This window comes from Rhea pennata, chromosome 3, assembly GCF_028389875.1.
Source record: "Rhea pennata isolate bPtePen1 chromosome 3, bPtePen1.pri, whole genome shotgun sequence".
NCBI classification, from domain to species: domain Eukaryota; kingdom Metazoa; phylum Chordata; class Aves; order Rheiformes; family Rheidae; genus Rhea; species Rhea pennata.
This window is the reverse complement of record NC_084665.1, coordinates 116,064,265-116,087,001: the sequence shown is the minus strand read 5'-3', so window position 1 is coordinate 116,087,001 and position 22,737 is coordinate 116,064,265. Positions and strand designations below refer to the sequence as shown.

Here is a 22,737-nt window from a genome sequence, read left to right as displayed (position 1 = left end):
ATATGGGTGACTTTTATTCATGGGTGTATCTAGTGGGTTTGCAGTTAATTTTCTAAGATTTTATTCTGGAACAGGCTATCATTTATAAGGTTTAAAATCTGAGACCTTTACTTGATGAACTGGAAGAAGCCAAGTCGTTGAACTTAAAACTAGGTCAGCCATGTATTATGGTGATTTGAGGAAATAGTATTTCTGTTCTGACTACTGCAGATTGTATATCTATTAGAAGTAGAGTACTTCACTGCTTTTTTTTCAGTTTATTAGATAAATTGCAAATAATAATGTTATAGATATCTAAATTTTGTCTAAATTATCTAATGTTTGTCAATTTTTATTGCAGGAATTTTGCAAATACTGTATAATACTTCTACCAATTTTTTTCTCCTCTTTTCTATATTTCCTTATTTCAGCTTGCAAAATAGTCAGTCTAGGTCACTGACTTTTCCCATTGCACTTATAGGAAAAAAAAGGAGAAAAAATAAAATGGGATCTTAGTTTTCCTCACAGTACAAACTAAGAACCTTTAAAAAGCAGTACTTTCTGGTAACCAGAAAAAGAATTACCTTGTTACATAGAGACTCCTACACCGGCATTATATTAGATAAATACAGTAATATCAAGCTATTGGATACTAAAGTTGACTGATTTGATATAATAACTTACAGTAAATCTTACTTGTAATATTTTGATGTAGTTGGAAATATAAGTACTGTTTTATCTAGAGATATACTTTTCTGAATCTTTTATTAGTACGCATGTGTACAAATAAGTGTTAATACAGTAAGTTGGAGTAAGGGTCAGGGTGACTACAAGAGTTTATTTAGATTCATTTAAACATTTCTTCTTATTTACCTACTTAAACTCCAGCTGTTCTGTTTATAAAACATAAATCTTCCCCTTGACAAAACCTATATAAACATAAATCTTCCCCTTGACAAAACCTATATAAACATCAGGTGTGAGCTCTGGAAATATTGCAGCAGACCATCTTAATTCTCATGCTTTTAATTTACAGTTTCGATGCCACCAGAGTCATTTCTAATTTAGCTGAAGTTCTGAGCTGAATAACATTATTCAAGCAATATAAAGCCTAAATAAAATTGTAATCGGGGCCAGCTGAAAAACTAAACTGTCGATGTTGTTATTTCAGAGCTGCAAGACAGGTTAAATTGGTGTCTTCTGACTGGTACTAGCTTCCCATCTGTCTTGTTAAGATAAATAAGGGAACATTAGTTATAAATCACACTCCACCTGGAGCCACTTCCTTTCATTAAAAAAAAATAGAAAGGGGAAAAAAAAGTTCTAGTTTTAAATGTTCCTAAGGGATAGCTGAATGCCATTTACTGGTTTGTTAAATGTTCTTTTGAGCCAGGAGGAGATAAAATGAATTCTTCTGTCTGACACTGCTAGCTGGTTGTTTGTGTTTGTGCTAATGTGTTCTAGTGTAAATGTTTTCATACAGTTAGACTGTATTTAGTCTAATATACTCTTTTAATAGTCTAATTTAATTAACAGTCTATTCTAATTATCTAAGAAAAAAACTTCATCTATGAAACATCTCTCTCTTCTGTCTAGAGAATAAGGGCATTCTGTGATTATTAGCATAATAGACCGTACAATAATTAAATTGTCTAGTGATAGTATAGAAAAAATGAGAAATGGCTAGAATTATAAGCAGAAGAACCTATAGTGAAAGTAGAAAGGTACCTATAGGGAAAGGAGGAGAATATAGGGCAATAAGAAAAAGCTTCAGATACAAAAATATCATACTTCAAAAGCAACCAGTCAAGTTGGTTTTCATAAACTCAGGTGGTATGCAAGTACAGACATCAGTCAAAACCAGACATGATAAAAATGCTTACGTTTTTAGGTGATAAAATCCAGTATCATTATGATGATATTATATTATCAGGACTGAAGAGATGTTGTTCTATGATATTACATGGTTATTTGAAGAGTTCTTACATATGAGAGGGAGAGAAGACTGAGAATGTCTAGAGGCAGCAGATGCCTTAAGGGGTCATCTGTGTAACCACTTCCCTTAGACATCTGCTCAAGTGTTTAGGATAATATCATTGCTAAAGTTAAGGTGCATTGTTACTGCGTGGGACTCAGCTCCCTTATTACAAAGGCCTTTTATCAACAGAGTAACGTTTAATGGATGAAGCTGTATCAGCAAAGGATTAGAGGCTGAGTATCTAACTCGTCAGCCAGCGTTGTGCCCTGGAAGGTAGGCTCTGCAACAACAAAACAAAGATGTTGGCTTTCTTTTGACAGGTTTATCAGTTTAACTGATAAAAGCTGTTGTCTTAAAATAATGGAGTTCAAATGCCCAGGAAAGCTTAATATCACATGACACTTTGATTAAAAGCTTACTTTATATGGATTTAATAAGCTGTATGAGAGATGTATTAAAATCGGATTTTTTGAAAATTTCAAGATGTTATCACTAGATAAAAAGTAATTAGTGAAGCTTTTCTTTTTTTTTCCCCAGTGGAATTATCCAGGAGTTTGTTCTTGTTATTATAACACTTAACTATCTAGATGATATTAAATTTTTCCTGAAATGAGAAGAGGACACAAAAACTGTTGGTATAGCAAGTTCCCTTCCAATCCTTAGTACTCTGCCTTCCTCTGAAGCATCAGACATTTTTTATAATTGAGGATATCTACCTCTCATTTCCTGAGGTGTATGTTTGGTATGCCTGCTGTAGTGTCATGGCTTGAATGGATTCAGAAATAGCCCAATGAAAATATTTATTTCAAAATTACCAAAGACTTCTCAGAATTTCTTACCTACCATGATGCAGTTTGTCTGCTGGGCTCATTTGTATGTTTCTCACCTAATAACGTCTCCCAGCCTCTCACATGTTGGTAACACTGAATTCTCATTTCTGTTCCAATATTTTGTGAAACTGAAGTGTTTGGGGAAGGTATTTAATGATAGCTAATAATATATAGAGGTAAAATCTAGTAAATTATTCTGATTCTATTGATATTTTAATTATTTTTTTATTTAAAAATATATTTAATTAAATTTTAATTTAAGTAACTTTAAAGATATATGTCCAAAAAGATCAAGCTCTTTGTCCTAACATTATATTTTAGCTATCCTGTGTTATGCACTTAGTCTTTTCTTGGCAGAGAGACTTGATAAGCGACTTTTCTGAAAGTTGGTGCAAATGAGCAAAAAAAAAAAAAAAAAAAAAAAAAATCCCTGAACAACAATAATAAAAGATTGTTGGCATTTCTAACCTACAGCAGTTTCCATGCTAGGCAGCAATATATAAAGTCTCTGTTACAGCCATGTGCTTTTGTATTACAAGATTCTAACAAAAAGCAGATCTGAAGATCTATATGTCAGAGTATATGTAATTCTTTTAGTACATTGAACAGATGAATTGCATTTTGCAAAACAAAAAAGTCCAAGAGTCTATAGAGAGTGATACTCTCTCTAGTCCTCTAATAGACTATAAAATTTTGTGAAATTAGTTTAATGGAAAGTAGGTGCCTTCCTTTAAACCTGTTAATTAGAACAAACTAAACTAAACTAACTTTGATTCCAGTATGCATTTCCCTTTGAACCTGCCCAGAAACCCATACCGTAGCCGTAATCCTTATTATATATAGTTACAAAGAAATATTTTTTTCAGGTTCTTCAGAAAAAAAGCAATCTGCTTTGGATAGTTTACTCATATAAATAATTAGAGTATTTCCATCTTCAACATCTTTTTATGATTAATCTATTTAAAATGAAGCATACAGGTTGGCCTAGTATTAAAAAGTAAAATTGACTTTAGCCAAACTGTATTATGTTCTAGGAAAAAAAAGAAAGTACTATTCAGATTGTTACTTGAAACATATAAGCACATTTATGCTCTCTTGAGGAAGGAAAAAGAGTTTAAAGTTCAATAACTTAATAACCACAAGTAGAATTATTCAGCTGAAAAGAAATGTTACAAATAAAAGAAATGATTTCAAACCTTCAGTAGCCAGGACCCTGCTATGTCCACAGACAATCTTTTGTCTGTTTGATGCTTTCATAGAATAACTCTTCCTCACTGAAGCATGTATACTCTACAATTCTTGCCATATTACCGTGTTACACATATGACTATGATCAAGCCTGAAATGGCCGATGTGATAGGAGTGTTTAGAAAAATGCACTACAACAAAAGCTGTGATCTGCTCGAGTAGTGTGTTGTGGTACCAACTGTGGTACCCGTTCACTGACGAGTATGCAGGCATAACAGTACTGAAATAACTATGTCAGCTTTATCTCCATGTGTTTCTGTGTGGACATCTTGTAAAATATGAACTATTACAGGGCGTAGAAGCTTGATAGTTAACTACCTCATAGGATTTTTTTTTTTTTAAAAAAAAACTCTTTGTCAGGATGTGTGAAACTATGTAACACTTGTTTTCCAACATGAAGATAGTGGTGGGATCTTTGTGCATCTTCAGCCTTTGAACTCTGCCAAGGCTGAAGTGAAATCATTGACTGTAGATGTAAAAATATTTTTGATTTTGATCAAATACTTGATAATTTCTCAGTTTGCCTACAGAATGGTTATCAGCATTAGGAAGTGATAAAGACTATCTTAAAGTGTAAAAGACTTAATACAAACCACAGAAGTTGCAAGATTAAGTTCTGTATCTCTTCCCCTACACTGTGTTTTTGCTGATCTTGTAGAGATGGATTTCTTGAATCTGTAATGAAATGATAGTAAAGTTAGCCTGTAATAAATTTTAGTCAAGATTTTACTTTATTTATTCATTTGAATATGTTTTCTTTTTTATTCATGTAAGAACATTATTAAAAAAAAGTCAATTGCTGATGAAAATTTTACAAGTTGATACATTTTGTTACAATATATTCCTGCTTGTTACCAAATCACACAGGCAGGAATGTAAGGAATGGTGTTTTCTGTACTTCATACAACAATTTTTGGAGGATCTTCATTTTGCACACATTCACCTGCATAACAGGAAAGAATAATTTGCATGCTTTCTGAGCAAATTTCTTGCAATGAAATAGCATGTAAACAACTTTGAAAATGCATGCTGTTTTTGGATTAGGGTTACTGAAGATGGTTAACACTGAATTGTTTAACTTGAATTCCAGGGAGAAAGTAGTTTCTTCAGATGATCTTCTGGAGTGGTTGAGACCTTTCTGTGGTGATGATTCTTTACCAGTGAAGCCTCGCATCAAAGTGCTCCAAATTATGGAGCAAGCGTTCCACCTCAGTGATGAGGACAGCAAACTACTCGTATTCTTCAGAACGCAAGCTGTCCTCAGAGCTTGCTGGCCTGAAAGAAAGGTACTAGCATTGACTGCTATATGTAATAGCATACAGCTGTTTCTATACAAAGATTGTATAATAAAATGTTAAATTTCAGTATGTGGTTGTGATGCATCCTGTCAGTGGGGATGTCACTCCTATTTTCCTGCTATATTTTTAATGAATTATGTTTTGTTATAAAACAGAGATCATTAATGCTTCGTGGTATCACGAGTGTAGAATATCAAACTGCAACAAACACTGATTTTTCTCTATGTCATGCATTGGCTTCTAATTTTTGTATTTTCTTTCGCTTCTGACCACTGTTTTCAGTCACTTTTACCTACCCTGTTTATCGCCTACTTGGCGTAGTATGTTATAATCAGAACTAGAACTAAAATTTCCGGCCACTGTCTCTTTTTCCTAAGCTCCTTATCTAAATGTTATCTCATAAGCAGGCACTGGGAATATAAGGGCAGTATCAAATGAGGAGATTTGCTTGGTGGGGGCTGCGTTTGGTCACAGAGGCAACTGTAGCCTCTCTTAGAAAGCCAATACCCAGCAACCAAAAGGTAGTAGTTTCTTAAAACAGTTCATACGTTTAACTGACCTAGTGAGGACTTTAAATCTCTTTCAGTATAAAGTTAAAAAAAATGAGGTAAAATCATTACTGAAAGAAATTACTCTAAGCTATTATTCATTTCGCTGCTAAGGGAGACCAAGCATTTTTAGTCTGAGTCCAAGGTGGATTACCTTTCCTCCTGAATTACAGGATAAGGAAATGTCTAGCTTTCACTTTTTTAACACGCAGAAAAGTTCTAGAATTCAGCATTCCTTCTAAGGAATGTAAAAGCTAGCTTGTTTCCTACCCCTCTTTTAGGAAAATACTCTTTTGTTCTTAATCATGATGCACCTTCATATGAATCTGGATAAAACTGCCGTATTGCTTAACATCTTCTGTTATAGCATACAGTATATAAAATGTTTCTCTTTTTTATCCAACTGGCTTTACTGAGGCTTTGGAGGTTTTGTTTGTTTTTTTGTTTTTCCGTTGTACAAGTGTGTACATATACAAATATGGGGTACCAAGGGGATGTGAGTTAATCTACTCCTTGGTAGTCCAAACATGCAGACTATGGGAATTGTCACTTCCCTTGTTTGAGCAGTATTTGCAAGGTGTGTGCTGAATAGCTCCTCTCACCTTTCTGTAATGAAAAAAAAAGCATACAAACTGTGTACATATTCTACATCATTTATGTGCAGACCCGTATATGCCACTAAACGTTTTCAAATCTACTTTTCCAAGTTTATTTAGCTGACATCAACCTTATTTTTAAATAGAAATTACCTCGTTGGGTAAAAAGAAAACTTTAATGAAAAATTAAATTTGTTTATGGCATTTCTATTATCTCTCCTAGGCATTTCTATTATCTGCCCTATGTCCAATTCTAGAGTCTAGAAAAAAATAAAAATATTAATAGATAGGAAGGAGTTCAGAAGGAAGATCAAAGAGACTGTTAAGTTCCATACTTAAACTCTAGAAGTTTATAGAAGACAGGAACTGAAATTTAATAAAAGATTTTTCAGTTTATCAGACAAATATTAAAAAAGGAGGAGGAAGGAGGAGAATAACACGCAATGGTCAAAAGTTAAAACTACAAAAATTCAGATTAAAAAAATGCTTTTTAGGTGACTAAATGAAATATTTTTAGGCATTTAACTTGTATGCTTGGTCAAGTACGTTCTTACTGTTTTTTTGTTTGTTTATTGGATTGTTTGTTTGTTTTAACACCAGAAAGGTTCTTGTTGCATAGCCATTAATACTTTAACTGCTTTATTTCATGGCAAACTTTGAAGTGCTTAATATCAAAGTATGTATTTTAGAGATTCTGCGTTTAGTCTTCTGGGTACAATGAAAATATCCTAAATGCTTGACAGGAAGGAACATTCTTGTAACATCACAGCTGTCTTTGAAGCTTGTGTTATTTTGAAATCATATGAGTATCACTTGTTTCATGTAAAATTATTCAGAAGCAGAATTACTTCTCATCCGTTTCCTGAATTCCATCCACCCCCTACCTTGTCCTCTCCATGAAAATGCCAAATGCTCATGGAACTGAAACAGAATATTTCTAATATGTCCTACAAAACCTGTGCACAAAAGCATTTTATATTCATATAAAGCAAAAGCAGTATCTCAGTTTTGACTCACTGAACTTAGGTCATTCAAGGTAATAATCTTAAAAAGAAAATAGTTGTCTCTTGACTCCTTTAAAAACTACTTTTCCCTTGCATTCACAATAATACAAGCACTTAACTACTCAGTCACTCTTGAAGTGTGTCTGAGATGATTCTTGATTTCAGGTTTTTGTTGTTAGTATGTAATATCCTTTGGCAATATTGCTGTTACCTGTGTTCCTGCTTTCCACTCCAAAAGCACTTCAAGTGTTGAACTGAAACATATAGAAAATTAGATGTAGACAATGGCTTTGAGCCATTTTTTTGTGGAAGAAAGAGAAAGAAACTCATATTTGACAAAAATTTTACAAGTCTCATTAAACTTGCTTAAGATTTGTAGAAGACCAGATCATTTTTATTAGTCAAAATGTATAAAACTTCTCAGCATAAAACTAGCAACCATTTGCTTTTATCTCTTGGGGTTTTAGAACCAAATCAAATCTATTCCATTCCAATAATACACTAATATGTCCTACCCATAATAATACTGCACTGTCTGTAGTTAAATAATATTGTACTCAAAGCATCTTTGGTCTGTCAAAAGTTTCTTAAAGAGATTTTAAAGCTTAACAAATCAATAGTTATTCAATGTTCCAGATTCAGCCCAAAATTACAATGATTGCACTGTGTGTAAACTGTGATAGATGTTCCTCAGCAGGAAGGAGTTGCCTGTGGAAAGAATGCTCCTTGCAAGAAGTCCTCAGCTTGCTCACTGTTTGGTTGGTTTCAGTCAGGTTGTTCTTGAATAAATTAATATTGGCAGTGTTGCAGCAGATTGGAATAACTAAGGCACAAGTGATTTATGGAAGACTGAAACTGAACTGCCTCTTCTTATGGAGGGGCTGGAAAGAGCATGTTCATCTTGTGTCTGTACAGAGAGGCAGAAATTATAGAAATGTAGAAAAGCATAATTTGGAAGGGACCTCTGGAGATCATCTCGTCCAAACTTCTGTTCAATGCAGGGCCTTTAGATTAGGTTATCCAGGGCTCTGTTAAGCTGAGCCTTGAGTATTTCCAGCACGGGAGATATTACTGTTTCTGTTGGCAACCAACTGCAATGTGTTATTATTGTTCTCACAGTGAAGAGGCCTTTTTTCTTTATATCCTGATTGAATTTCCCCTGAAGTAACCTGTGCCTGTTGCATCTCCTGCTGTTATTGAATGTCCTTGTAAAGAGACTGCCTCCATCTTCTTTGTAACTGCCTTTCGGGTATTGGCAGACTGTGATTACATTTGCTCTCCAGGCTGAACAAACCAAATACCTTCAACCTTTCTTCATCTCTCAAGTTCTCAAACGCTCTCCTCATTTCTGTAGCCCCATGCTGGACCCTGTCCAATTTTCCAGTCTCTCTCTCGACCTGGGGTGACCGAAATTGGACGTAGTATTCCAGGCGCAGCCTGACAAGTGCCGAGAAGAGTATGGTTACCTCCCTCGATCTGCAGGCTGTACTCTTGCTGTGCAGCCCAGGGTACGATTTGCCTTCCCCGCTGCCAGGGCACGCTGCTGGCTCAGGTTTAGCTTGTGTCATCTGGCACCCAGGAGCCTTCCTAGCAGAGCTGCTCCCCAGTCGGCCAGACCCCAGGCTGTCGTGCGCTGCTGCTTGGGGTTGTTCTGTCCTGGGGGTGCAGGACTGTACATTTACCTCTGTTTAGCCTCAGGCAATTCTTGCTGGTCTAATCTTCCACCCTGTCAAAGCTACATAGTAAAAAGCACAATTACTGTGCTAAATAAGTTCAAATCTTTCAGAGTTAATTATGTAAAATATAAATACAATTCTGTAATGTTAATTCTCTGTATGTAGTTTGTTGTTTAGCCAAGTTCAGAAACAGTTTTTGTACTTAGCACAAGTAAAGGCTATCTTTATACATACATATATAAAATTATTTTTTCCCCTAATTCCTGCTACAGAGTGCAATCTTAAGAGTCCTCTTGGAATGTATTTAAAGATAATTCTAATTTTCATGTCAACTCAAGCTAGATGTGGTAGGTGGAGTCCTTTGTTTCTGGTAGATGCCTTATGCTAGGTAATGGATATGTAATTTAAATTGAAAATTCTTATTGCTTAGTCTGTTAGGTGCTGGTAACTGACAGTTGGATTCTTCACTAATGTCTAAGAAAACAAATGAACAATCCACTTTTTAAACAAATTGTTTTTATCTTTTAGTCAGGTGATTTCAAACTGTAGTCCAGGAGTTGGTATTATGAAAAGGAAATGATAATCCTATTTAATAAATAAGTTTGCTTATTTTGTGAATTAACAAAAAGGGGGATTATATAATAAGACAGTGTACTGCAGACTGTGTTCTCTCTATTTTTGCTAGGCACATTTCAAAATCCTTCACGATATATTGGTAAAAATAATTACACTGTGGAATTCAGTAGTTATATCACTGTTGAAAAGCAAGAGAAAGAATTTGTAGAGGATGTGTTGGCAAAGCATTAATTACCAAGTTTCTCTTGTCTACGTTAATACTTTCAGTGCAACGACCTTAAAAAAGCATCCCTACTCTACAGAAGGGGAAGTTGAAGAACAATTTAAAAATTTTGTCAGATTGTTGGGTAACCTTGGGTAAGCCAGGGCCCAAAATAGAAATTAGGAATTACTTCTTTCAGATGTGCACTATGACATACGCTAGCTTTCAAACTGCTGTGACATTGTTTGGTCTGTAAGTATCTATTTCTGTAACATCACTACGTCTTTATTAACTTGATCATCCCTTTTCATTTAGCAAAATAGTAAACCCTTGAGATTGCATCTAAACTCTAGGACCTAATTCTGTATATATATATATGACTTGTTTAAATAAAGTTTAAACTGTAAATATTTCAAACGTATGTTCATTATATTACATCCAAATTGCTTTATCCTTACTTAGTTGGCATTTTTTGCACACTTTTAGAAGGTGTCCTCCTTTCCCTTACCATTTCTTGGTACAGAAAGGGACTTCAGATACCTAAAGGGTGAATGTGATTCATATTGAGTAAAGATAAGTTTAATGATATTGCAATGTTCAATTACCAGAAAATGTGTGAAAGCCACCCTCAGTGTCGCTAGTAATCCTCTTAGTCAGGCTTTGCATACATCAAAGAGGGACTTAATATTTAATTATGCTCTAGGTGGTGTAAGTAGTGGTCCCACAAATCAATGTGCTGCTGGGAAACAGGCCAGCTCTTACAAAATTAAAAATGTACTTTATGGAAGCAGCTACCTATCAAACAGTCAGAAACACAGCAATTTCCCGTTCTGTAATGATTAGTTAACAAAATTAAAAATTCAGAGGTCCTCATTTTTCAAAGGCTTTTGAGAGTCCTTAATTCACATTCCAGTAGCATCCCACAGCTACTAGAGGAAGGAGGCATGTGTTGTTTTAATCCCCTTGATGAATTTTATCTGAGCTCTTCAGGTTCTGTAATTTTTTAGTTAACTGGTGCATGAAAAATATGGGTCAAAATACTGACATTTTCTTTAAGTTAAAAAAATATTGGGGGAGGTAAGAAAAGATTTCATTTACAGTGTTTATGTCTTGAATTCCACCTTTATCTATCTAAGGTTGGAAATCCATTTGTGCAATAGATAAAAATAGAGTCTCTGGCAGCAGTATGACTAATATACATAAAATGTCTGCTTAGAGATTATGAGTGTACTTGGTCATTCAGTGCAGTCACTGAGCAGTTACAAGGTACAAGTTTCAGTAACAAGAGTTAGAGTTTTGCCCCAGGAAGTTACAGAGCATTAGCAAAGTAGATAATGCAAGTTTAATTTATGAAAAGAATTTCATAGTTGTGAATCTTCTGAGGAACCACACCTTGTCATAAAAGGATTGTTTCATTACTATGCAAATAACAGATATAATTGCTGTTTGTATGCCACTTAAATGCAAATAGCCTTGTCATTTAGAAAAGGTAATCTGGTTTAGCCTTTCCCCTCATGTTGTTAAATGAAGTTTTTTTCATGACCGTCAATGTATAGAGAGATGCTGAGTGTTGAGCACTTATAGAAAATGGAAGGGATATCTAAAATAAAATTGGGACTGTAATTTTAAGGCCCCCTCTTTATTTTTTATTTATTTTTTTTTAATTTTGTTTAAAATTTAGCTCTGAAAAGTTTCCAGGTGAATTTGGATGACATTACCCACTGAATCCATTTTAAGGTTTAAATTGTGAGAATAGACTTCCATATGTTCTTGTAGGCAACTTAGATATCTTCTGTACAACTTCTGTGCAATCTTAGTAATATCTGCATTAACATAATGACTTCATGAGAATTTGTGTGTGACTCTCTCCATTGCTCTTTTGTTACTCTTCCCTCAGTATACGAAAAATGTAGATCTTTTTATGTAGCATTTCAGGACATTATAAAGAAAGCTCCCAGTGAAGAGAGAATTAGAAGAAAGATTTATGGTCCTATCAACTTTGAGTAAGTTAGTTAAGATGTTGTGTATCACTCTAGAGCTACTGTTTCTCTACTGAAAATGCATAAAAATTAAAGAAATTTAATCTATTTTGATTATTTTTGGCAATATTATTTTCCATATGAAATACGATTTGTCCATATGAAAACATGTGAAATGTATTGTTTCTGGGAACATAAATTGTAATCTGCCTGATTAGTTAAATACTTTGAGATAGAAATGAAAAAAATTTCCAGTAGGTAGACAAGTAAAACAGATAAAAAGAAAGATGAAATGAGGAGAAATAGAGCAAGGTTGAAGGTTTGCAGTAGGAGCTTTGGGTGGCCTGGTATTCAGTATACAGCATTCGGTTTTATATAAACAAGAACTTCAGAATTTGGAGACAGTACATCAGTCTAAGACATCTTCTGGCTTACTATTGAGATGTGAAGCATACAACACCTGAAGTGTCTGGGATGCTGAACTTCAGTTCATGTATCACAGAATCATTTAGGTTGGAAGGGACCTCTGGAGATCATCTAGTCCAACCTCCCAAAGATTTCCTGGTGTTGGTTCCACTGGAGCTTGAACTCAGGACCTTTAGCATGTAAAGCAGATGTGATAACTACACTACACTATCCCTCTATTGTTTTATGTATTTCATCCTTTTGGAGAAGGAACATGAGGTCAGTGTCATTCTGGAAATTATCAGGACATCCTTTTGCATTCAGACACCATGCTTTTGACTTCAGCTGTGCATTGAACAGAGGTCTCAGAATTTTTCATAGGGAGGCTCAGGTTCCTGTTTTGACTTGAAGGAGTTAAAAGTATTTTAAAATGTGACAACTTTATCAATGTTACATTTTATTTGCCTTTGTATGGCCATTTACTACATAAACTACAGTTTTTGAGTCAGCTGGAGGTTTCTTGCTGCAGAGCTCTTGACTAATATAAGCTAGCTCAGTGGTCTGCAGCTTTATCTGTTCAGTGCCCGAAGTCCCAAAGAATCCATTAGTCTATAAGCAAAGGAGCAGTCATAAGCTCATGAGGAATTCTACCTTTACCTTTTATCATTTGGTCAAAACTGGGATTTTTGGGTGGTGGCTTTTTTTTTGTTGTTGTTGTTATTTGTTTGTTTGAGCCCTTTTTAGTAGTTTAGGTTGTTCAATGTTTTCTAGTCAGGGATGTGATTACATTCCTTTTGAGAATATAGATAAATTGTTAAATTGTTTTTCTTAAGCATTATTTTATTTATATCTTAAAGGAATTCTAATGTAATGTATTAGTAATTACAGTTGTCAGTAGATGTCATGTTTTTTTTCTAACAGTCTTATCTTATTCCTTCAATCTGCTTACTAGTTGACACTATCCTTTAGAGATCTGTAAACTCTGTATCATCTGATGTGTCTCTCTGAGGTATTTATAAAGTACTTCTTTCCTTCCCATTTCATGCTAGGTGTTTAGAGAGGGAGTGCATTTTTTTTGGCATAAGAAAAGTGGTCATTTTGTATTTAACCTCCTTTACAAGCAGTGTATGTAAAGCCTAGTCATTTCTGCTTTTAAAAATGTAAATTTGCAGGATGCTTAAGTAGCTGTAGCTATTAGGGCTTTTTTCCCCTTAAAAAAAAAAAAAAAAAAAAAAAGTTTATTTGTAGACTGAAGTACAGGATAGACTTCACCAAAATTCTGTATGAATATGCATTTTAGAGAGGTTTTCCTCCTATATTTAGGAGGATGAATCTGAATATATTGTTGCTATTTTTAGCAGCTATTTTTACCTTTTTAAATTAATATCTGTGAAATAACTTCAAAGACTAAATTCCAAATGACTCTACTATATATTTCTCTAGGACTAGCTGTTGATGGAGTCAACCCATTTCTTAAGAGATAACAACGAAGGAACTTCTCCATACTGTGTTCTAGTTTAGAAATGTCTGACTTGTGTATGGATTGCAGGCAAGTAAGATTCTCTGTGAGTGTAAACCGTTGATTGTGTTTGTAGGACCCCTCAAAGATCTCCCCTGACAAGATTTTACAGAAAGTTACGTAAACATGGAGCTAAGGAAAAGTCCCACATCTTTTGCATTTTAAGGACACTTAGAAACACAGCCACCGTTAGTGTTTAGTTAAAGTTTGCAAAGTTCTGGCATACCAAGTAACGTTTGTGCTTATCAGACCTATGTTTTCAGGTTTTCTGAAATTTCAACTAATATTTCTTTGGGCCAGAATAGGACCAGAAGTTCTCCCAAACAGATGAGAGTGAATTTCAGATTTTCATCTCCTTTGTAGAGAGGCTTTTTGCATCATCCAAGAATAATCTTCAGAATGAATGAATTTTACTCCTTTCATACTTAAGCAACAGGATCTGATTAAGATAACAAACCCTTATTCTTTGATTGTATGGTAAAACCACTGAATTCTAAAGCCAGGTAATACCTGCTACTTTGAAATATGACGCCCTTCCCTTTCAAATTAGATAGGAAAAATGCTGCCTGTAATTTATTTCTTGACTTTGCTATGTGTTATAAGCCTGAGAGCCAGCTTTGCTTTGAGTGTGGGTCCTTGTGTATTTCTGATTGTGTGGATTTTAAATGATTTGTAATTTTTACTTCAAGTAAGGGGAAAAAAAAACACACTGCTTACACAATGCCATGTAGTATGATGGTTGCATGATGTTGCCTACCTGCTTCTGATTATTGCCTTATTATACTGATTATGCAACAGAAAAGGAAAGAATTTTGGTTTCTCTTGCGTTATTTTTCAAGAATGCAGCTTTTATTTTGTCAGGTTAGCCTATCTGCAGGATGACACTTTGGAATAATTAATTTTGACAAGCGTTCATTAAAATTAAATTTTTTTGTTAATCATTTCTCCTCCATTAGCAAGAATTGGACACTTTCATTGAGACAGCAATTATTATACATGCAGTTGAATACTGGGAGCTTGCGCATGCACTGCTGATAGCGATGATCAGAAAAGGTAAACTAAGGAGCCATTTACATGAGTTATGAGGAGAAATGGCCGACAGTTACTGAATGTAACTACTTAAAGTTAAAAGTCACTTTTAAGGAGTAAAAGCTTGTCATTTTCAGGCTGCATCTTCCTTTGCTTTTTTTTATATTTTAAATTCGGAGTATTTGTATATAAACAGTACATAAAGGATGGAATAGTGATGGAATAGCTGGTACATACAAGTACAAAGAATTACCTGTTTTTAAGTCCCTCATGTTACACAGATGTTAATTTTATCCATGTGCTAACTTTTCATTGTCAACTGACACCCAATAAGTGTACATTTTAAATGATATATATGCTAATCTCATCTCTTACAATTTTATCTATCTAGCTGTATAATTCTTCTAGATGCATATTTTTTTCTGTCTTTGCTCTTCTCTATCCATTTCTCAAAATCTTTGTACAATCTTCTTATAGAGGTTTTCTTTGCTGAAATTTATTTGCAGAACAGGCTCCCACAGAATACAAATGAATGGATTTTATTTTCTGCACATATTATGAATTTTTATGCGTTAGACAACGCACTTGTGTTTACTTGACTCTATGTGCGTTTCTCGGTGATGTTTATCTGCATATCAAGCAGGAAAAGAATTAAACATAAACGAATGAGTTTAAAAAAAAAAAGTCTGTGAGTACTTCTACAAGACACACAACTCAACATGAGACTGAACCTTTGTTTAATTCATCACCATTAGACTTTTTGATTGGTTTTATTTTCTAAATTTGAATACCATCAATGTACTTATCCCATTCACTGACTGCTATTTGTCCATGATTTGACCTGTGAGAATATGCACATCCCTTCAGTATGTATGTGCAGCAGGCCTTCCTGTGTGGTAAGCACTATTAATCATAATAATTTTTAGTGTATCAAATCTGATGGGGGGGGGGGAAGATGCAAGAAAACTTCAGAGTTCTTTTGGGTAGAAGAAAGATGTGGGCCGTGAACATGAGTGTGTCATCCAAAACTGTGACTTCCTTTTTAAATATATATTTCTTTCATTTTGATTGCAGACACTTCTTACTGGTGTATCAAACAGTGTCTGTTCCAAATCTAGGTCAGAGCTACCTATGTTCTCTTTCCTGCCTCTGTTCAATATTTGTCATCTGTTCTACTGAGAACTCGTCTGCTCCCTTATCTTAAACTCAAATGGAGGGGGGATTGGCAGCTAGGTTTTCACACTGCCACCTGAAGTTATATTCCCTCTAGTAATGTACTTTGAGTGTGGTGGGATTTTTATGGCATTTGTTTTTGTTTTATAAATGGAGAAGGTGGACTGCATTATATCATAACAGACATAAATTTACTGCTTTTCCTTAAAACTATTACTTCACATTAATTATAGTTACTCCATAAGCATATCTTCACAAAGTTCCTTTCAATAAAGGGATTTTAATCTGCAAAACTAGTTCATTCTCCAAAACTAGAGCATGTATTTTCATGCAATATTTTTTCTAAAAATAGAACCAAATTCCTTCATTACTGTGGGGACATTTGTAAGCCCAGTAGAACAGTTTTTGAGAAGTTGCCAGTTTCTCAGCAGTGATTTGCAACCTAATATCTCCTATATAATATGTTTCTATTTATTGAAATCCAAAGCAGATTGGTAGTAGGATTGTGCATACATGTGCTTGGGCAGATGGAATAAATAAGATGAAAAAGTAGCATTTAGAACTGAGAGGTTTCTTTGCTGTGAGGGGAATATATTTGGAATACACCTCTGAGAAGGTAAAATTCATGTATGCAAAAGGAAAGATGGACATCTCAAATGACATAAATCAGCATATGAATATTTTTTTACATAACTTAGTCCATAGCAAATATTAACCTTGGCTCATAAATGTCAAGTTTGCAATTTGGTCAACATTTTTATAATCTAAACCACAACTTTCCAAGATTTTTCTCAAAAGTAAAAGTTTTCATAGGCTTTTCCGAAAAATAGGAGATGATAAAATAAGTCGCAATTCCAATACTAGGATTGAATCCTCAATAAGGAAGTTGATGACAATGTATTTCAGTTCCTCAAAGCAGTGATTTGGCAATATTCTTTTTTATAGGTTCTTTTTTTAAATTCTGAAACATAGTGTTGATATTTACAGTATATAGTGTCACATAAATACTTTATTTAAGAGATATTTCTTAAATGCCTTTACTCTGTACGTGGCAATGTTGTGCTAGGACACAGAGTGAAAGGTATTGTAACATTCTACGTTGTTTAAACCTTAAAAAATGCATAAATATGAAGGAAGAAAAAAACTTTAGATGATATTAAATTGAAGTTGAAGTCTGCAGAATATGTATATGAGAAGCAAATTTCACTTGACCTCATTGTGTACAAACAATAATTGGAAACTGTTTATACATATTCCCCTGAACATTCACTTTTGCCTGTGATTTAAATTCTATGTATCACTTGGGAACCTTTCTTCAAAAGCAAGAATTGGCTTAGGAAGTGTAATTGAGATCAATTCTTTCTCTCTGAAAGACGAATTTCTCCTCAGCTTAAGAGGGCATTTTGTGTTGTCAAAAGACTTGTTTTTAATTGTCTTTTACTGTGAAACTTTTCTACTCCTAACATTTCTGAGCGTTGTGTTTCAGCCATCTTGTCTTCAATTCTATCATTAGAGAAGAAAAGTTAAGCATTTAGATGATTATTTTATAAGTAGAGGATGCTTAAATTCAATGCAGATCTAGATTAACAAGTATATAATTCCACTTTGATTTTGTTTTTCCATTCAGATGAAGAGAATTAAATCACTTGACTTTGTTTCCCACAGTTACTAGTAGTGAGGGACTGCAGTGTTAGTGTTGAAATTGCCATGAGTTCTATCATATTATTTAAACAGTTGTAATAGCATTGAATTTGCTTATGTGAGAGCTCAATCAATAGAACCTGAACAGATGAAAAGTCCCAAAAGTTTTAGTACAGATACATATGACAACTAACAAAAATGAAGGGATGAAATGAGGAAACCATTTAAAGCTGAGAGGCTCTTTTTCCATATTCCCAGAAACTGGAAACAATCCTACGTGTAAACAAGCTCTGTGTGCAACTGTTAACATAGTATGATCGGTCAGGTAGAATCTGAATAAAGTCAGATTATGAATGGTTACCTTCTAAATGAAAGCTGGGAACAATTCCCCAGAAAGATATTAAACTTGTTCACTTCGTAACTTTAAGTCAACTGTTTATTAGAAGGCAGTCTAACTCGAACAGAGGATATGAGTTTATTGAAAAATTATCTGATAAAATTGTAGATTATTAGAATAGATTACTATAGTGTTTATGCTTCCAAGTCTGTTACTACTCTTTCCAAGCTGTGTCAGTTGTGTCATTGAGGATTTCCCTCTTGATAACATCCTAAAAAGAGAGATTGTTTTCAGGCAGCCTCGTTTAGAAATAATGGGATGCTGAAAGAGCATTTGGGAATACAGTACTTGTGGGTTTCCCCTTAAAAAAGATTATTGTTACTCTGAAATGCAAGGATTTTTGAGTGATATATTTGAATACATGCTATGTTTTTTGCCTTGTTTTACAAATATTTAACATGTCTAACATAAAGGTTGTAGAGTGTCCAGCATCTTGAAACAGTTTGAACAGAATGAAATAACTAAACAAAAAGTTTTAAAAGTTCCTAATATTACCTTTGCAAGATCAATAGCTATATTATTTCAGTTGTACGCTTTTTTTTTTTTAACTGGTATTTGTGTTCATATAGTGAGTAACTAAGTTTAAAATTCAAAGTGAATTAAAGAGAGTTTTTATATGACCTTTGCAGCAAGTTTTTAACTTTGCAACCCTGTGCTGGAGAGAGACTTTTTGGTAGCCACACAAATACCAAGAGATTGATGCGTGAAACGGGATGGTTAGATTTTTCAGTGACCAACTCTTTCTGACATGTTTGTATAGGAAGATCCTTTGTTTTAAACTAGATTTACTTGTTTAGATTATAATCTTTTTAAAGCAAGACTACATTTTTGTGCAGTGAACAGCACACTGACATGTCAATCTCAGAAATACTTTCAAAGTGTTACCAATCCTTTCGGACATTCCTTTAAGACACCTATTAAGCCCTGTCTGGTGAGTGGAAGCTTTAGCATCGGTATTCCTTATCTTGAGTTTGAGTGAAATCTTTCATATCACTCTATGTTTTAAAACACAGCCTAGATGAAGTCTCTACCACAAGAGCTGGTGGTTGGGTGAATAAATAAAAACTTAGAAAGAGTCAGAATGAACTGAGAATGTATTGTAGCAATAAGGGGCTATTCAAATGCCTGCTTAGTGATTCTATTTTTAATGCCATATTAATTCAAATTTACACTGCAGTGAGGAACATGAAAATATCTTGAGATGTTTGCATTTACAATCTAGTAGATGTAATAAAATGGATTTTATGGTGATGTAAATCAGTAGGCTGTTGTTTGTGGCTCTTAGATACAAACCACAAATATCTTTTCCTTTCATATAGGGAATTTGTTTTAAGCACTGATGTAGTTTATCTCAACAATGCAAGCAATTATCATGAAGGAAAATATTTTTTGTGATTTCTACATCTCGGTTCCTTAATGGCCAGCACCCTTATCAATTCTTTCCTTAGAACATTAGTAGCGAATAAAGTACGTTAATGAAGACCATAGCTCTGCCATACTTACAGAGAATAAAAATGTAAGTTGCTGAGCAGATTTTATTGGGCAGAGGGAAGTGCAGTGTTCTGCTTTAGTTTTCCTGCTCATCCTCTTATATGTAAATAGACAGCATCTTGTATTTTGTTTCTGAGGAGGGAGAGGTGATCTCTTTAACTGGATGGATTTTTATTTTCTTTTCATTAACGCTTCTTTTACAAAAGCTGGCTCTAGATAATCTGCAAAGTTGGTCAGTGTCAGATTCTCAAATAATACGTTTAAGCAGTAAAGCATTTATAACTTTCAGATATTTCTGTCCTTTAGGATTAGGAGAACTCTATATAGTGGATATCTATGCTTCAGGAACACAATTTACATACAGCAGCATACTACTGTAGCTGCACATGCTGATTTAAACTAACTTCTGTTACAAGAGTTGGATAATGTAACAAGCTAAACTGATCCTGTGGACTACCCTGGCAGAAGTCTTGTCAGTGATGCGTGAAATTCCACAGCTGCATTTAGCCTTATCATTTTTAAGTGTATAATCTTGTAATTTTTATAAAATTACAGGTTTTTAAAAGCTGTGGTACAAACTATTAAGGGAATTTTTGTTTTTGACTCCTTCATGTGTAACGTGTTGAATATCTATAAAGCAATTAACCTATAAAATAAGGTGATAATTCAAAGCTTCATGCATTGAAAGCGGGCAAAGTATATTGAGAGGTTTCAGCCTTTGGGGCATGTAATAATATTAATCTGTAAGGGAGAGACCTATATAAATCTTTGTGAAATATTCTGTCCTCAGACACAATACTTTGGAGTTTTATTTCTAGAAAAATTGTAACTGCATTAAACTTTAATTTCAATATTGGGTGCAAAAGTCATGCAAACGCAAGTATTTTTAGAAGGGCAGAAGTTAGATAAAGGGTATATTTATGCACAGGCGATACAGTGTTGAAGAGATTAGAAATACCTAAATGAATTGCCAGATTCCTTTATATTTTTTATATGATAGCAGTAAAAGCACCCATACCTGTATATTTCATGTGTTCTGTATATAAAGCTAAATGCTATAAGAAACTTGTAGGAATATTGTCTGAGGTAACTTCCTGATGTCAGAGTTGAGATATTGTGACCAATTGTTTGATAAATAGATTCCAGCAACAAATTTTTCAGTAAATGTTCTAGTTTTCCTCAGTTTTGCAAGTAACAGCAAAGTAAAGACTGCCCCTGTATGAGCTTGAACATGTGCTAAGTCAAATCTAGTGAATCAGTTACTGATCAGCAGACTGTAACTACTTTAGGAAAAATAGCGGTTGTGATGGCTGAAGTCACCTAATTGCATGAGATACTTGTGTGGCTATGCTCAGAGACACCAAAAATAACAAAGATAAAAAGAAAGTTTGAGTTTCGGGTTTTAGCATGCCTGGCTGCTACAGGCTCTAGACACAAAATTCACTCCCATGCAGAAATTCCTAGAAGAGGTTTGGTTAATTTGTTGTCTTGGTCAATATCTGAGAAAGATAGACTGCATTTGACTACCTTATTAAGCAGAGATAATCTGGGATGAATCAGATAGTCCATAAAGGACCGTCATAACCACTGTCAATTAATAACACAAGGGACTGGGAAAAGAGGTGAAAGCAGTGCTCAGAAGGAGAACACATAATATAAGAGGGAGGGTGTGCTTGTGCAAACAGCTGGTAGCGTGCAGTGTCTTAAGCAACAGTTACACGTTCTGTGCTGTTTGTATAACCTGTATTTTGCTTTGGTAATTTCCTATATTAATTTCTAAGGTTCATTAACATTATTGCATATAGTTTTGCATATTCTTGATTTTAAATACATGTTCTCCCTCATTGGCAATGAAGTTGTGTATTTTAACATTTTAGCGTACAATTTGATTTTTATTTATTTATTTTCATGATCTATCCTGAATATCATTTCTGGAATTAATTCCCTTAATTGACTTTCCCACTGTAGTGAATATTTGCAGAGCCTTTTATTTTGATGAAAAATATGCTTCTCTCTCAAAGAAGGTACAAAACTAGGCGTGTATTTGGGGTTTTTGAGGTTGAGGGTAGTTATTTCATGCTCCTTTGGAATCACCTGAAGTTCAAGCACGCCACTTACTGACTTGTTATGGGCCAGGTACTTTTCTTATTATTCTGCTTAGTGACAGATTCTTCCTTCCAGGCCCTTGGAATTTCAGGCGGTCTCAACAGTTCATGGCAGCTTATTTATATATATATAAAAAAAAAAAAAAAAGCTGGGTTATAGTGTCCCATTACCATGTTTCTAGGTTGAGGATACCTGTAGAATTGGAGTTTCTTGTTGGGTTATGTCATTCAGAATCACCTGAAAGATCATTCAGTGACTGGTTAAAGCTTAAGGATAAAAGATTGTTCCATTCAAAATGTAACTTTTAATCTTTTAACTGTTTTGTTCTGTTATTACAGCAAAGCAACAGGTTTGACTATAACCTTGGCAACTTCATCATTTTAACTAGTTTTCACCTCTGTGTTAGAATAAAAAATTCTACCTTTGAACCTAGAGCATTTTCTGTTTTTATTGTACAAGGTGGCTGTTCCCTCTCCATCCTCGGAAAACCTATGTCCCTATTCTTAAGGCCCAGCTTCATTAAGCTTTTTATTTTGCCATACTAAACTAAAATAGCTTTGCTAACTTATCACAAAAGTGTTATTTCATTGCTTCTTGTGGTTGCTGCTGGAGCACCACGTGATTTTATAAGGTGTCACTTTATTTTCAGATGTCATGATCCATACTATGGTGGTTAGTCTTTCTGTGGCGCTTGAGGGAAGAAGGAGTGGGTACTTCAGGCTGAATAGTTTCCCCTTCCCCTCTATATTCCCTCAGTTTTCAAGGACTCCAGTCAGGGCCTCTAGCAGAGATTTGATGGAATGCTTATAGGAACAATTGTTTATTACAGTGATTGTAGATTAAGTTTTTGGATAATCCTGGACTCCTTTGCAGTACTGGAAGAAAACCTGGTTTTGTTTGTTCCTTTTGGAGTCTTTTTGTATGCTAAACTGCACTCTCATGTTGTCAGGGAACTGTATTTTGATTGATGTGCATGTGAAATGTGTAGGAATTGTAAAAGAAATAATAGCAACAAAAGAAATGTCATTCCAACGTGCTGCTGAAATGCATTTTTTCTTTCTT

At 34.4% G+C, this 22,737-nt stretch overlaps 1 protein-coding gene across 1 annotated transcript in view; it reads left to right on the top strand.

Moving 5' to 3' along the window:
* Nucleotides 1–22,737, top strand: part of NBAS (NBAS subunit of NRZ tethering complex) — a 180,774-nt gene that overhangs the window by 130,475 nt on the left and 27,562 nt on the right. The window contains exon 48 of the mRNA XM_062573114.1: nt 5,126–5,321. Within this exon, the coding sequence (XP_062429098.1) occupies nt 5,126–5,321 (196 nt within the window). The remainder of the gene's footprint in view (nt 1–5,125; nt 5,322–22,737) is intronic.